Genomic DNA, 16,410 nt, shown 5'->3' with positions numbered 1-16,410 from the left:
ACGAGTGTTTCGGCCATCCAAGACTCTCCCTCTTGATTGGCTGAGACACAGCAGCGGTGCCACTGGCTCCTGCTGCTGTCAATAAAAGTCAGTCAGCCAATCAGGAGAGAGATGGGGCTGGGCCGATGGGCCTCCCAAATCTTCCCAGAAGATGAGAGAAGATCCACTTAAGGGCAATTTGTCTCCGAGCCACAAACAGCGCACGTAATACATATACGTAATAATCTGCATTGGTGCAATATATCCCAATGGACATGTTAAAGGATCCACTGAAAGATTCACATCTAGTATCCCATTAATTGTGCCCACAACCTCCACCCAGTACCTCTGAAGCTTTTGGCAGCGCCATAATAGGTGTATCAAGGACCCCGAATTGCCGCATCTAGAACAAGCCAAATCGGCTAAACAGAAATTCTGGGGTCCTATAAGCCCTATGCAATATGAAAAACTGGTATAACCTGTGATAAGGTGAAAAAGACACAAGGGGGAGACCCCGAAGAATCTTTTCCCAGACATTATTAGAGATAGGCCCAATATCCCGCTCCCATTTTTCCCTAGAGGGCAGGTGGAACTTTTGAGAAGTGCACTCTAATAGAGACAAGTAGGTATCAGAGATAATGCCTTTAGTAGAGGTTGCTTGAACCACTCTCTCCAATACTGGCACCGGAGGAAACAAAACAGAGAAAGAAGAAAATTGCGCATGAAGCTGCAAAAATTGGTAGAACCACCTCTGGTTCAGAGGAAATTCCCTTAAGAGCTGATCAAAAGGTTACATTGAGCCCCTTCATATAATTGAGAGAGAGTATGGACCTCTGCTCGTTCCCACTGCTGAAAACCCAGAAGAGTCGATATCTCAGGGAGCTTTTCGTTGCCCCAAATAGGAGTATATTTTGTGAGGACGGAAACCCCAGTTACCTTTTTAACAGCATTCCACATGTATATGAACACAAGGGTGAGCATACTGAAAAAAGCAAAACACCCTGACACCCCCTCCAGGGCAAGCAGCAGGTGGCATCCCCAAAACCCAAGAGATACTAAGCTATATGAAGCAGTGGCTGATGTCTCAAAATCCCACCGTGCCAAATGCTGCAATTTGGTTGCAAAAAAATAGACTCTCGGATTTGGAGTCGCTAAGCCCCCAGCCTTCTTTGGATATTGCAAGAGATCCAGTTTAACATGAGGGACCTTATTCCTTCAAATCAAATTTCTAAATATATCATTAACCTTGATAAAGTTTGAAAGGGATCCAGACTGGGGAATTATGTAAGAAATATAAAAGCTGTGGCATCCCAATCATTTTAATTAAATTTATGTGGCCTATCACTGAAAGGGGAAGCCCACACCAAACCCTACTTTGAATTTGAAACCTTGTCAACAAAGGGGCAACATTATTCGCTATATATGACAGGGGAGACACGGTTATGGTAACCCCCAGATATTTAAAAGAAGAAACAATTTTAAGATGTGGCAGGATAGATGGCAAATCCTTAGGCAAGGGATATACTACTTCATTTTGATCTACTTATTATTGTCAATTTTATTTCAAGTGAACTTTGCTCCCTGCTGATAGAGGAAGTTCACATTTCTTTCATCTGTACCCCAAGCATTTCCTCATATACAACGTCTGACTGTCAGTATTTCCACAATCATCCATTGCTTTTGTTACTTAAGTCACTTGTTTTTTCTGACAAGTTATTCTGGCCCTTCTGCTGTCATCACACATCTGGTCTGGTCTCTACTTCCATTTCCACCCACCTCGTGAGGTGTGGAATATCACATTCCTTCATCACCTGATACACACTCTCCTCAGCCAGCCTCCAGCTCTGACAAAGTAAGCTATTTATGTTATCCTTGGTGCAGCTCATTTGTCTTTCTTTGCCCCACACTTAAAGTCGAACGTAACTATATCTGAGCACCACAAACTAAAAACACTATTTAATTCATTTTTTTTAACATTCACAGCAAACTCACCTGTCCATCCATATCTTCATGCTTTATTTTGTTGATAAAAACACCCCCTAGCATTTCTAGCTGTGGCCATCTTAACCACTTGCTGACTGCGCTATAGCCGAATGACGTCTACAGCACGGCTGGCTAGTTCTGGGAAGGCATCTACTGATGTCCTCCCTGGGGCACGCAGCTGGCAGTGTCTATAATGGTTGGGTCCTCAGGACCCAGCGCATCACGGATCTGGGGAAAAGGCCAATCACAGCAACCCTTTACCACATGATCGCTCCGTCCAATGACGAAACAATCACTTTTTCAGCCGGCGTCATTTCCATTTCAGTTCTTTCCTCACCTCACACCGATCAACACAGTGTGTGAGGAGAGGAAGGAGACAGCGCAGCAGCGTGATACAGCTGCATCATCAGTGAGACGAGCCCCATCAGATTCATCGCAGTGCTATCAGAGCCATCTCAGTGCCCCATCAGTGCCATCTCAGTGCCAATCCCTTGTCTGACGAGCTTCCTGCGACAGCAATGTCAATAGTCTTGGTACAGTCTTTCAAATATCTGGGCATTCAGGTTTCTCCTATAAGGCTTGATTCACACCTATGCATTTTTGGTGCTTTTTGCATTTTGCAGATTTGCACTACAGTCCATTTAACATGGTTTCCTATGGAACACTTTCTGTAGAGCAAATCTGCAAAATGCAAAAAGTACTAAAAAATGCATAAGTGTGAATCAAGCCTTATACAGGATTACATATTTCTTTATATTGAGCCACTCTTACTGAAGATGAAGAAGACTTGTAAAACTTGATGTAAATTGCCCCTATCAGTGGTAGGTAGGGCAAATTTGGTAAAAATTATTTGGATGCCACACCTGGGGGGTTATTTACGAAAGGCAAATCCACTTTGCACTACAAGTGCAAACAACAAGTGCAAAGTGCACTTGAAATTGCACTGAAAGTGCATTTGGAAGTGCAGTCGCTGTAGATCCGAGGGGGACATGCAAGGAAAACAAAAAGCAGCATTTTAGCTTGCATGTGATTGGATGATAAAATCAGCAGAGCTTCCCCTCATTTCAGATCTACCCCTCAGATTTACAGTGACTGCACTTCCAAGTGCACTTTGTACTTGTAGTTTGCACTTGTAGTGCAAAGTGGATTTGCCTTTCGTAAATAACCCCCTTGGTGTATGCTCTTCATACTTCCCCAGTTTGGATTAGTGTTAAGAGTGAAGAGTGTTAAAAAAAATTGACTCCCTTTTCAGACATCTTATTTGGAAGAAAATGAGATACTGCAGCTTCCGAATGATGGAGGTGGTTTGGCAGCCCCTAATGCCAAACTTTATTTTATTGCTGTCCAATAGAGATGGGCCGAACACCCCCCGTTCCATTTGCAGCAGAACTGCTGAACAGGGGAAAAGTTCTAACCCGAACGGCGAACCCCATTGAAGTCTGTGGGAGCCGAACAGGAAAAATCAAAAGTGCCCATTTTGAAGGCTTATATGCAAGTAATTAGCCATAAAAGGGGTATAGGGGTCTGGGTACTGCCCTGGAATTTTTTTTTTTTTTTTTTAAAAGATCATTTTTTTCAGGAGCAGTGATTTTAATGATGCCTAAATTGCAACATTAAAAATGAAAAATTCCTTTAAATATAGTGCCGGGGAAGTTCCCTCAGTCTGCCTGTAAAGTGTTGCATCTTTAGCATGCATAGAGCATGCTGAAGCAAAAATTACATTTCTAAAGAAAACAAAAACAAGTCAAATCACATTTAAATTGACTTGCGATTGCAATTGGCTATTGAAAAAAAATAAAGAAAGCAAAAGTGATTAAAATTATGGATTTTAATCACTTCAGCCCCGGAAGGTTTTACCCCCTTAATGACCAGGCCATTTTTGCGATACGGCACTGTGTCGCTTTAACTGACAATTGCATGGTCATGCGATGCTGTAACAAAATTGATGTCCTTTTTTCCCCAAAAATAGAGCTTTCTTTTGGTGGTATTTGATCACCTCTGCAGTTTTTATTTTTTTGCTCTAAAAAAACAAAAAAAGAATGCCAATTAAAAAAAAAAAACAATATTTTATACTTTCTGCTATACAACATATCCATTAAAAAAAAATTAAAAAATGTCTTCCTCAATTTAGGTCAATATGTAAAAATCCCAATAAGCGTATATTGATTGGTTTGCGCAAAAGTTATAGCGTCTACAAAATAGGGGATATATCTATGGCATTTTTTAATTTTTGTTTTTTTACTTGTAATGGCGGTGATCAGCAATTTTTAGCAGGACTGCGACATTGTGGCAGACAGAACAGACACCTAGCTGACACTTTGACACTTTTTTGGGAACCAGTGATATTATTACAGTGATCAGTGCTAAAAATATGCATTGACGCTGTATAAATGACACTGGCAGGGAAGGGGTTAACATCAGGGGCAATCAAAGGGTTAACTGTGCTCCCTCAGTGTGTTTCTAACTGTGTGAAGGGATGGGCTCACTGCATGGACATTCTGATCCGTGTTCCTGATTAGCAGGAACACTAGATCAGAGTCTCTGTGCCTGACAGCAGGGCGGTCTGCTTGTTTACAACTGCCGTTCTGTCTCCACGGGGAGTGATCGCTGATTGGCTCCCCCTGTGGCCAACAGAGTGCCATTACGGCTCCAGTGGTGCATGCGTGCCCCCCAGTAGCTATTAGCAAAATCACGTACAGGTACATGATTTTGCGTAATAGAGCCACCTTGCCGCAGTGTATGTATGGCAGGCGGTCGGGAAGTGGTTAAGGGAAGCTCCAGGCCAACATTTAAAACAAAAAAGCCATGGGGTCCCCCCAAAGTCCATACAAAACCCTTATCCAATCATGCAGCCTACCAGGTCAGGAAAGGGGGGGGACAAGCAAGCCCCGCCCCCTTGAACCATACCAAGCCACATGCCCTCGACCGGGGGGGTGCTTTGGGGCGGGGTGGGTTCTGCCTCCCCACCCCAAAGCACCTTGTCCCCATAATAATGGGGACAATGGTCTTGTCTCTTCCCCACAACCCTGGGCTGTGGTTGTGGAGGTCTGCAGGTGGGGGGCTTATCATAATCTGAAAGTCCCCTTTAACAAGGGGGCCCCCATATTCCAGCCCTCTATGTAATTGAGTATGGAGTACCCCTACTCATTCACCAAAAAAAGTCAAAAAGTAATAAAAACACACAGACAGTTTTTGAGGGCATGTGGTCTAGTATGGTTCAGGAGGGTTTCCTGACCTGCCAGGCTGCATGCTCGGATAAGGGTCTGGCATGGACTGGGGGGGGGGCACATCATTTTTTTTTACTACTTTTTTACCAGCAAATTTTTTTTTATTCAGCTGTCAGCGGGGAAGCCCATTGACAGCTGATGACTCATCAGTTAAGGATGCCGTGGCCGGCTTCCTGGTCCTGCTCCCTAACAACCAGCTTTTACTCCGCCCAAAAGCTTTGCCCAATCAGGGTGCAGAATGCACTGTACAGTGTGCAGTGCATTGCAGGAGGTTCGGCAGGGTGTACACTCCGAACACCCAATGTTCGGCCTGAACTTATGCTCGGGCCGAACCGTTCGCCCAACACTACTGTCCAACTTCAACATTTAGGTGGGTGGGGTACCTTAAATTTAGGGAACCCCATTAAGAGATTGCTGTTTTCCCAGACTGTCCAATTTGGAGGGATTAGGGAGCTGGAACCAGGCTATAATTCTTTTCATTTATCAGTTTTTTTATTAATTGTGTGTGGAGTTCCCCCTAAAGATTCATACCAGACAGTGTCTGGTATTGTTGGGGATCAAAGTCGGATCGTTGTTCGTTGAATTCAGACTTCAAGTCGCAGGGCAAAGTCGGATCCATAGTCATACGACTGTTTTGTCAAAATTGCAGCCGCCAAATCGCGCGACTTTGGAGTAGCATAAGTGTGAAAGGGGCCTTAGACAGATTTTTTTGAACAATATTTGAATATTTGAGAGAAATAGGGCTTTTGTGTACATAGAAAAGTCGTAGATCTTCAAGTTCAGCTCATGATAAATAGGGGCAAACACAAAAGTTTTGCCTTTATAATTTTGCTCAGTTCATATATACAGTGGGGACGGAAAGTATTCAGACCCCCTTAAATTTTTCACTCTTTGTTATATTGCAGCCATTTGCTAAATCATTTAAGTTCATTTTTTCCTCATTATTGTACACACAGCACCCCATATTGACAGAAAAACACAGAATTGTTGACATTTTTGCAGATTTATTGAAAAAGAAAAACTGAAGTATCACATGGTCCTAAGTATTCAGACCCTTTGCTGTGACACTCACATATTTAACTCAGGTGCTGTCCATTTCTTCTGATCATCCTTGAGATGGTTCTACACCTTCATTTGAGTCCAGCTGTGTTTGATTATACTGATTGGACTTGATTAGGAAAGCCACACACCTGTCTATATAAGACCTTACAACAGTGCATGTCAGAGAAAATGAGAATCATGAGGTCAAAGGAACTGCCTGAAGAGCTCAGAGACAGAATTGTGGCAAGGCACAGATCTGGCCAAGGTTACAAAAAAATTTATGCTGCACTTAAGGTTCCTAAGAGCACAATGGCCTCCATAATCCTTAAATGGAAGACATTTGGGATGAACCAGAACCCTTCCTAGAGCTGGCCGTCCGGCCAAACTGAGGGGAGAAGAGCCTTGGTGAGAGAGGTAAAGAAGAACCCAAAGATCCCTGTGGCTGAGCTCCAGAGATGCAGTTGGGAGATGGGAGAAAGTTGTAGAAAGTCAACCATCACTGCAGCCCTCCACTAGTCGGAGCATTATGGCAGAGTGGCCCGATGGAAGCCTCTCCTCAGTGCAAGACACATGAAAGCCCGCATGGAGTTTGCTAAAAACACCTGAAGGTCTCCAGGATGGTGAGAAAAAAGATTCTCTGGTCTGATGAGACCAAGATAGAACTTTTTGGCCTTAATTATAAGCGGTATGTGTGGAGAAAACCAGGCACTGCTCATCACCTGTCCAATACAGTCCCAACAGTGAAGCATGGTGGTGGCAGCATCATGCTGTGGGGGTGTTTTTCAGCTGCAGGGAAAGGACGACTGGTTGCAATCAAGGGAAAGATGAATGCGGCCAAGTACAGGGATATCCTGGACAAAAACCTTCTCCAGAGTGCTCAGGACCTCAGACTGGGCCGAAGGTTTACTTTCCAACAAGACAATGCCCCTAAGCACACAGCTAAAATAATGAAGGAGATGCTTCACAACAACTCTGTGACTGTTCTTGAATGGCCCAGCCAGAGCCGTGACTTAAACCCAATTGAGCACCTCTGGAGAGACGTAAAAATGGCTGTCCACCAACGTTTACCATCCAACCTGACAGAACTGGATGGATCTGCAAAGGAATGGCAGAGGATCCCCAAATCCAGGTGTGAAAAACTTGTTGCATCTTTCCCAAAAAGACTCATGGCTGTATTAGATCAAAAGGGTGCTTCTACTAAATACTGAGCAAAGGGTCTGAATACTTAGGACCATGTGATATTTCAGTTTTTCTTTTTCAATAAATCTGCAAAAATGTCAACAATTCTGTGTTTTTCTGTCAATATGGGGTGCTGTGTGTACATTAATGAGGAAAAAAATGAACTTAAATGATTTTAGCAAATGGCTGCAATATAACAAAGAGTGAAAAATTTAAGGGGGTCTGAATACTTTCCGTCTGTACTTTCGTAATCATCTGCACAAGACCACACAGAAAATAATCCCTTTAGTATTCATTTATGTGTTAATGGCATCTAGTTCAACCCACATATGTGTGATTTTTATTCTCTAACAATTCCTGTAGCCCTGCATATTAAGCTTTCTGAGGAAAACATCTAAAAGTTTATTGAAGCAGTCGACACACTCAGCTAGTATCACTTCCTGGGGGAAGGTGTCCCACATTTGTGCTGCTCTAAAAGCAAAGAACTCATTCTTCAATCCAAGGTTAAATCTTTTTTCCTCTAACCTCACATCGTGGCCATGTTTCCTCTTCAGGGACCTTACAGTAAGCAGTTTATTACAGTTATTGAAGTCGCCTTTGATATATTTGTACATTATAATCATATCTCCTCTTTTCCAGAGTGAATAGCTATATTCTATGTAATCAATCCTCATAGCTAAATTCCTCCATCTCCCTATTTATTTAGTTGCCTCTTTCTAATTCAACAATGATGACCAAAACTGAACTGCATGTTCAATATGAGGCCTAACCAATGTTTTGTAAAGGGGTAGAATTATTTATTTATTTCCTGGAATGTATGACCTTTTAAAGGGTTGACAATATTTTGCTATCTTCGTTAGCAATGCCACGCAATGTCAAGCTGCAGCTAAGTCTATGATCTACAAGCACCCCCTGATACTTTTCCATCACTAATTCTTCTAGGGAAGCCCCTTCTAATGTGTAATTTGCTGGCGTATTTTTGGCACAAAAATGCATACCTTACCTTTTAATTTCTCAATATTGAACCTAATCTGCCATGTAGCTGCCCCCCCCCCCCCCCCCCCCCCCCATTTTTACATATCGTCCTGTAATGATGCTACGTCCTATGCTGAAGTTATTTCCGAGCAAAAGCAAAATTTGGTATTATCAGCAAACACTGAAATCGAGCTCTTGATTAATACCTCTATAACATTAATTGTATTATTTGTGATTTAACCTCACCCAGAGTGCTGTGACACATCTGTTGTGAAGAAATGGCAGTTTAGCCTTCTAACGATTATATGATGTTTTAAACACATTAAAGGATATGTTGTTTTTTTTATATGTGTAATCTCCAGAATAATCTCTTCGACACATGAATGCCGGATTCCTCTTTAACACAAAGCCGACTGGGATTTTTGAGTTACTTCCCTGACAATGCACTGAATATACAATCTGTTTTCAACTGCATAAATGCTACTGCCTTGAAAAGCTCTGCCCTGGAATGCACTGAAGGGCCAGATCTGACTGTGAGCATCTCTGGTAAAGAAAGCACTATAGCTGCATATGATGTGCTCCTCATCACATGACTGGGTACCATGCTGCATCCAGAAGCAGCTCTTTTGCTGGATGTATAAGTAGCAGAGCATTTTGATTGGTGGCTGAGGGAGGCCTTATTTGAATAACAATCACTGCTGCAACGCATGACAGATCTGTGTCGAAGCCATAAGGTACCAGCGAGCACCTGTCCCCAGGAGAGCGAGGCTCCTGTGTGTGCGCCGTGGAAATGAGATGCCCGACTCAGACCGGTGAGTAAAAAGCTCCATGTGTTTGTCTGGGATCTGTTCTATACATAGTAGTGTCGGGGCTATCAAAATCACACACACAAGCTTACAATACCTGTTGTTGAACTACAAGCACCAGCATGCTTTTCTGGCTACAGATCATAAGAACCTGTTCTGGAATGCTGGGAGACAGAGCTGCAACAAGCTAGAAATAAACATACTATGCCTAGGGACTCTCAGCTCAATACTGCTATCTGCTTTGCATAGTAGCTTTACAATACAAAATGGTAATATAGGTAATATACTGTTATCTAAACAGGTGTAGATACAGATTAACTGTCCTTACTGTTAGATTCTAACAATTGTTACTATTCATTCATTTTTCATGAGAAACAAATATCTGTTCTGTTAGATGCAATAACAGTTTAAATATAGTGTATTCGAAAATGAGAGTATCGTATTTTTGAGTTTCTGCAGCTTCATAAGGGGATTGGAATCTTCTGACTGCACCTTTAATGGACTAGTTTACCAAATGACGGCACAGTTTAAACAGTTTATGTAAATTCAGGTGTAACAGGTAGATATGTTAAAGTTTAGGGTGATGATCATAACAGGCATAGACTAGAGAGCCACATGCCTCTTCAATGTCCCCCATTGATAGCAATGACAGCTTACCGATAGGTATAGTTATTCTTCAAAAATAAATAATTGAATTTATATACAGTATATATATATCTATATATTATCACAGCTTTGCAGCCATGTCTCTTCCATTCTTGTACATAGTCTAATATACTAACACTGTTTCCATGGGGATGTTCTACTTCAATTGTTCAATTGTTTAGGCCTGGGTCAATGCATAGAGAATGTTCAGGTTGACAGGTACATGAATCTATTATTCTTTGTCTGTATGTACTTTGAAAAGCTACATTTGTACTCCAAAATCTCCCATCCAGTGCCCTCATTTACTCTTTTTTGCTGTGTGCATTCTCTAGTGATTTCTATATACATTTAAAAGCAAAAAAATTAAAATAAAACAACAGTGTGGATTCATCTTCAAAATAAAATGTATTATGTTTCAGCTGTTAAGTTATAAAAATGGCATTTAATTGAACAGTTTGAGTTAAAGCTGAACTATAGTTCATAAATAAAAATACAATCTGTTAAGAGCTATAGTCATAAGGACAAACATCTGAACTCAATGGAAAATAAAATCTTGGTACACACAGTTATTCTTTATTTAGGCACTACCAATCATCTTCTTTACATTTCAGCTCTGCTCACAGTCTTTCAGCTAGCAAGTGTACACACAATTGCTAACATTTCTTGATAGTGCAGAAAATCAAAAAGCAATGAATTAGCAATTCTTTTGATTAATTCAAGCCTGTTTTTTGTATTTTTTTAGTCTCAAACATTTTATTGAGCAGAAGAAATAAAACATATAAAGTCCAGAGCAAAATAGGTATACAAAGACTGCAAGTAGCAACATTTTGCACATTTAAGGCAATGGGCACCACGCTACATATATTTGAATTCATCTTACATAGAATAGTCTCTTAATAATAACAGTAAAGGTATCGCTTCAAAACAATTCAAGTCTGTATATGATGCAGCACCTAAATATATATATCAAGACAAAACAATTTTTTCAGGTTTTCATACAGTGGGAGATTAGAACTTTGCGTGGGTTTCCTCCGGGTACTCCGCTTTCCTCCCACAGTCCAAAGACATGCTGGTAGGTTAATTGGCTTCTGTCCAAAATTGGCCCTAATATATGAATGTGAGTTGGGGACCTTGGATTGTGGGCTCCTTGAGGTTAAGGACCAATGTGAGTAGGGACCAATGTGAGTGTGCATATGTGTGGAGGGCTGCGTAAATTGACAGCGCTATATGGGTACCTTAAATAAATAATAATATAATAGATGAGCGTCTTAATGAGATGCAATGTACAGGGATAGGGACAATTGTAGACACGCACCCACACTCACTCAGGTTAAACTGGATGGACTGGTGTCTTTATTTTAACCTTACTAACTATGTAACTATGTAACTATGTAAGAACTTCTGTTGGATTTTACTGCTATCCGGGGCGTTGTTAAAGAGGTACGACAGCAAGTGAGAGAAAATCTGCAACATGGGCACAGACAGAAATAAAAATCTGACAGGGGTTCTAACTTTCCTTGCTGCACCAAGGGAATGCATTTTTATCTCTGGTTGTGTTGCTGTTGGAGAGTTTGCCTCACTTTTTGTCTAGTTAAACATTCTCAGTAAGACTGGAAGTAAGCACCACATAATGGAATGCTGTATAGCAGTAAAACCTGATGGGAGTTCTAATCCTTCCCCACTCTATCCAAAAAAGGTTTTGGTTAGACATACTCTTAGCTCTTACTTCTCTTCATTTTGTTCTCAGCTCATTAGTGCAGGAGAAGGTAAGTGAACACGTAAACAATATTAGTCTTTAGGCTGGGATACTATATGTGTTTCAGGTAAATGAAGCCAAATAAAATTAAATAGTCCATCAGTGTGACTATCAAATACTTCTTCCTAGGATTCCTTCTTAATTTTACATTATTTCTAATGGATCAAATAAATGATACTGTTAGCCATTGACTTCCTTATATTAGGGCTGCCAGGAATACTTTCAGAACTATGAGCAAGCTTGTATTTAATTTAAATGTACCAGATGTACAAAGCACACATGGATATGGCATATTCCACTGCAGTGAGCAGCATTCACATATCATTAGAATGAATTTATCAGTTTGAGAGCGTTGGGTGGTTTACATAGGAATTAGTGTAACTGGGCAGACTTCACAAGTTCTGTTACTAAAGACTTCATAAAATCAAATACTATGTAGTATTCTGCGATGTAAACAATAGCAGTGTTTTTGGATGTTATTAAAGTATATTCTTTGATAACATCCAACCTGCACAGCACAAGGGCATAGAGGTTAGCAATTATGCCCTGCAGTGCTAGGGCCATCAGCTTGAATCCCAATCATGGCACTACCTTCATGTAGTTTGCATGTTCTTGCCTGTGCTTACTGGTTCTCCCAGTGTACTGTGGTTTCTTCCCCCACTCCAAAAAACATGTTGATAGGTAAATTGTCCCTACCAGCATGGACTTGTAAGCTCCTTAAGGGTAGGGACAATTTAAGGGTGAATTTACAATATGTAAAGTGCCACTTGAATTGTTGCTGCAGTATAATTACCTGTAATAAATAAAATAAAATTAAAACCAGGTGTCAAGTATGTCCTTGACATATAAACATGTTATTACCATTACCTTCATGCATAGATGATTTCCATCTCATTGGATGCAGGCGATGTTGAGCCAAGAGTTTTCTGCCCGGCTCCCTTGATAGAACTTGGTTAAAAAATTGGCTTTTGGCAAGCCAGGCGGTGGTGACAGGGCCCCCCATGAAATTGATTTTGGCTGATTCAGCGGGAATTGGATGACATTTGATATGTGTATGGCTTGCTTAACACACACTACCATACCACTTATTTCAAAGAAGATTGGTGAATGGAGATATGTAGAAAAAAAAATGTGTGGCCAGTGCCTAACCCCTGCCTACTCTTTAAAGTGGTTGTAAAAGCTGAAGATTCTTTACCTTCTTTACCTTAATGCATTCTCTGTATTAAGGTAAAAAAAACTTCTATTGTCAGCCCCCCAGCAATCCCAAATATTTACCTGAGCCTGTTCTTGACTCAGCGCCGTTACCTAGAGCAGCAATGCTGCTCTCTCTCTCCCTCCTCACAGCGAGAACAGTGTGAACAATTGGCTCCTTCTGCTGTCAACCAAATCCAGTGATGAGGGATCAGGGGGCAGGACCAAGTTGTACACAAAGTGTGGCTTAAGAGCAAGCTTACATGAGTACCCCCATAAACAGCAGCTTTCTATGGTGGCACACGGAGAAGAGGAGGAGCCCACAGCATCAGTAGGGGACTCCAGAAGAGGAGGATCAAAATCATTGTACAGAGCAGGTATGTATGACATGTTTGTTATTTTAAAAAGAAAAAAAAATAACTTTACAATCACTTTACAGTGTATATGAAGGCAAATAATTTTTTTTCTACCTTTATAGATAGAGTGGGGAAAAGTTAGAATGTCTGTCAGGCTTATATTGCTGTCTGTGTCTCCAGTGTGTAACTTCACCCACGTTATTTGCCCTGGTGGTCATTGTTACTGAGACAGAAAGTAATGGGAACCCCAAAATTTCAGAGTTGACACCAGCAAGTGAGGGAATATCCCCCATTTAGAACACCTGCTCCCTTTGACAATTCTCTAAGATAGGTTTTACATAGGAGAAAAAAAAATATTTTGAAAATAGCACACTCCTGGACATCCTATAAAAATGTTGTCTGAATGAACTTTGCCAAAATCAATATTAAATCTCAAGGGCCATCTGTGGTTTATGGAGGAGTACAAACAGCGGCAATGCAGCTTTTATTTATTTATTCTAGATACTCAGTTTTGAGAACAGCTGGCCAGGAATAACACAATCTTCATAAGGGATGAAAAAAAGAAGGTGGGCCACATCTGTTGCATTTCATCCAAGGTCTTAATTTAGGGACAGTGACCCCTGCTTAGATGAAAGACCTCTCTAGTACCTTGAGAACTTTTGAAATACTAGAGGCAACAAAAGTTATGTTTGACTCAAATAACAAAATGCTCCCTAAGAGACAGGATTTACTGATTATACACATTTGCTGACCACTTGCAGTGAAAAACAAGAAATAATGGGAGAGAATTACTAAAACTGGGACCCTCCGAATCTGGTGCAGCTGTGCATTATAGTCAATCAGCTTCAAACTCCAACTTATTCAATTAAGCGTTGACAATAAAACCTGGAAGCTGATTGGTTTCTATGTAGAGCTGCACCAGATTTTGCATGCTCCAATTTTAGTAAATAACCCCTAACGCGTGTTATACTATATTTACTTGCTCTGCAAACAAAGTGCTGGCCATGAGCAAGACAATGCATTAAAATATACTATGATCACAACTTTTAAAGCTGATTGAAACATTCTTTCTTAAGCTGCTCATGTTTCAGTACAGGGGGTCCCCGGGTTACAAACAAGATAGGGACTTTAGGTTTGTTCTTAAGTTGAATCTGTTTGTAAGTCGGAACAGGTAAATTTTTTAAGTGTAGCTCCAGCCAAAAAATCTTTTTTTAAGTTTTGTAGATAGCATAGGGAAGGGTTATCACCCCTGTAACATTTGTTTTGCTGTCTGTGCCCCTGTTCAGAAGATTTCACCTCACTTTCTGTCCCAATGACAATTGGATTTTGAAAATTTGGGGTTATTAGGGAAATAAGGATAGGTGATAAAGCATCAGTGGAGACACCTTTTTCCAATATTAACTCTTACAGGAGTGAATTTCCTTTCCTAGGGGTAGATTTCCTCTCACTTCCTGTTGTCTCCCTCCGTTTGTAAGTAGGAGTCGTTTGTAAGTCGGATGTTTGTAAGTAGGGGACCCCCTGTATATAATTAGCAGAAACTTCTAGGGCTTGCAAGAGGAAGGAGTTTTGTCTTTTATTCTATGTGTCCTCTCTGGGATTATTACTTCTTACTTCCTGGCCTTGTGTCTTCGGGCACAACAATAAAAACATGACAAAGCTTTCTCTCAATTTGCCAAAACCCTCTCTCAATTTACCAAAAAAGAAAACTAAAATAAAAATGCAGGCATGAGGGGAAATCAGTTAAATACTTTTTCCTGTTTAGAGAGTTACTGTAGACATTATTTATGTGTGATATTTAGCCTGTTCCGCTTACAATCTTCAAGTCTCCAATTAGGTGATTTAGATTTTTTGTTGCAAATAAAATATACAATTTTAAGATTTAGAGAACTATTTTTTCTCATTACAGATGGCTTCAAGTGACATAAACAATGAGGATGTCCCCAATAATCTCCAGCCCGGGGACCTGATTGAAATTTTTCGACCAGCATATCAGCATTGGGCACTATACCTTGGTGATGGTTACGTCATCAACGTGGCACCTTTGGGTAAGACTTTTCTCAGTGATCTGTTCCCATTAGTTTCTTTTGTCCAAGCTGAATACCCAAAGTTTAAAATTTTGGCAATTTTAGCTTTGAAAGCCACATACAGGCCCAGCTTACTCCAAATGAATTTACTGATGAATCCAATTGGGCTCATTCACCAGCGAATTCTCATAATTCTCAGAGACAGCAGATATGACATCATTTACTAGTACCCCCCACACACACGCACACACACAATTTCATGTCCTGTTTTGTTCACCAGAATACAAATTTTAACATTTCAAAATACCGGAGTCCAATAGGGGATAGGGATATAGGTTTCTAGGCCAGTCCAGGTTAAACTTTTCCTTATTTGTATGATTTATGCATTTGAAATATATGATAGAAGGAGTACCCACTTAATGAAGGTGACTCAGAATCTGAATTATTAGATAGAAATGTAATAAACTTTCATTATTTTAATTTTCAGTCTCTTTTATCATTATACAAAATAATAAAAAACACATATAAAATGTTAATCTGTCTATTTCAATATATCCCACCAGTCAGCCCATTCCAAATGTAATATGGCAAAATATTTGTTTCACATTATCTGGTTGTTGGTTTGTCTGATGGGGTGAGGGTAAGAACTTTCTCTATGCAGCTATATTGTCCAGCTTCTTCAAGAGTCGTTGAAGATACATATGTATATAATGTTTTCTGGATACTACAACAGGTTTCTAACATGATAAAAGAGGCTGATAATGTGAAACAGCTATTTTGCCATCTTCACTTGGAATGGAGTCATGGACAACAGGAAACATCAGCATCATGGCTACCATCTACATTTTACTGACTAGTGTTTTTTATTACCTTATAGATAGGTACTTTATTGTTTAACAGTGACATGTCGATACTTTTACTTGCAGAAGAGAGCACCGCTGCTTCATTTTCAAGTGCAAAGTCTGTCTTCAGTAGAAAAGCCCTTGTGAAGATGCAGCTTTTAAAGGATGTGGTGGGAAATGACACTTACAAAGTGAACAATAAGTATGATGACAAATACACCCCACTTCCAGCTGAAGAAATAATCCACCGGGCTGAGAATATTATTGGCCAAGAAATAAGTTATGATCTATTGGGGAATAATTGTGAGCATTTTGTGACACTTCTTCGCTATGGAGAAGGCGTATCTGACCAGGTAATGTACAGACATACAGTAATAAATGACCAAAAGTATATAACAACCTCCAA

General features: G+C 40.4%; 1 protein-coding gene across 3 annotated transcripts in view; it reads left to right on the top strand.

Moving 5' to 3' along the window:
- PLAAT1 (phospholipase A and acyltransferase 1) overlaps nt 1-16,410 on the top strand; it is a 65,628-nt gene that overhangs the window by 37,870 nt on the left and 11,348 nt on the right. For 2 of the 3 annotated variants that reach the window (XM_073626378.1, XM_073626377.1), the window contains 3 exons: nt 8,747-9,196; nt 15,045-15,183; nt 16,089-16,357. In XM_073626378.1, the coding sequence (XP_073482479.1) occupies nt 15,045-15,183; nt 16,089-16,357 (408 nt within the window). In that variant the 5' untranslated portion in view covers nt 8,747-9,196. The remainder of the gene's footprint in view (nt 1-8,746; nt 9,197-15,044; nt 15,184-16,088; nt 16,358-16,410) is intronic. The other variant, XM_073626379.1, reaches the window with a different exon arrangement.

This window comes from Aquarana catesbeiana, linkage group LG04 (genome assembly GCF_042186555.1).
Source record: "Aquarana catesbeiana isolate 2022-GZ linkage group LG04, ASM4218655v1, whole genome shotgun sequence".
In the NCBI taxonomy this organism is placed as follows: domain Eukaryota; kingdom Metazoa; phylum Chordata; class Amphibia; order Anura; family Ranidae; genus Aquarana; species Aquarana catesbeiana.
This window is presented reverse-complemented; position numbering and strand designations above follow the sequence as displayed.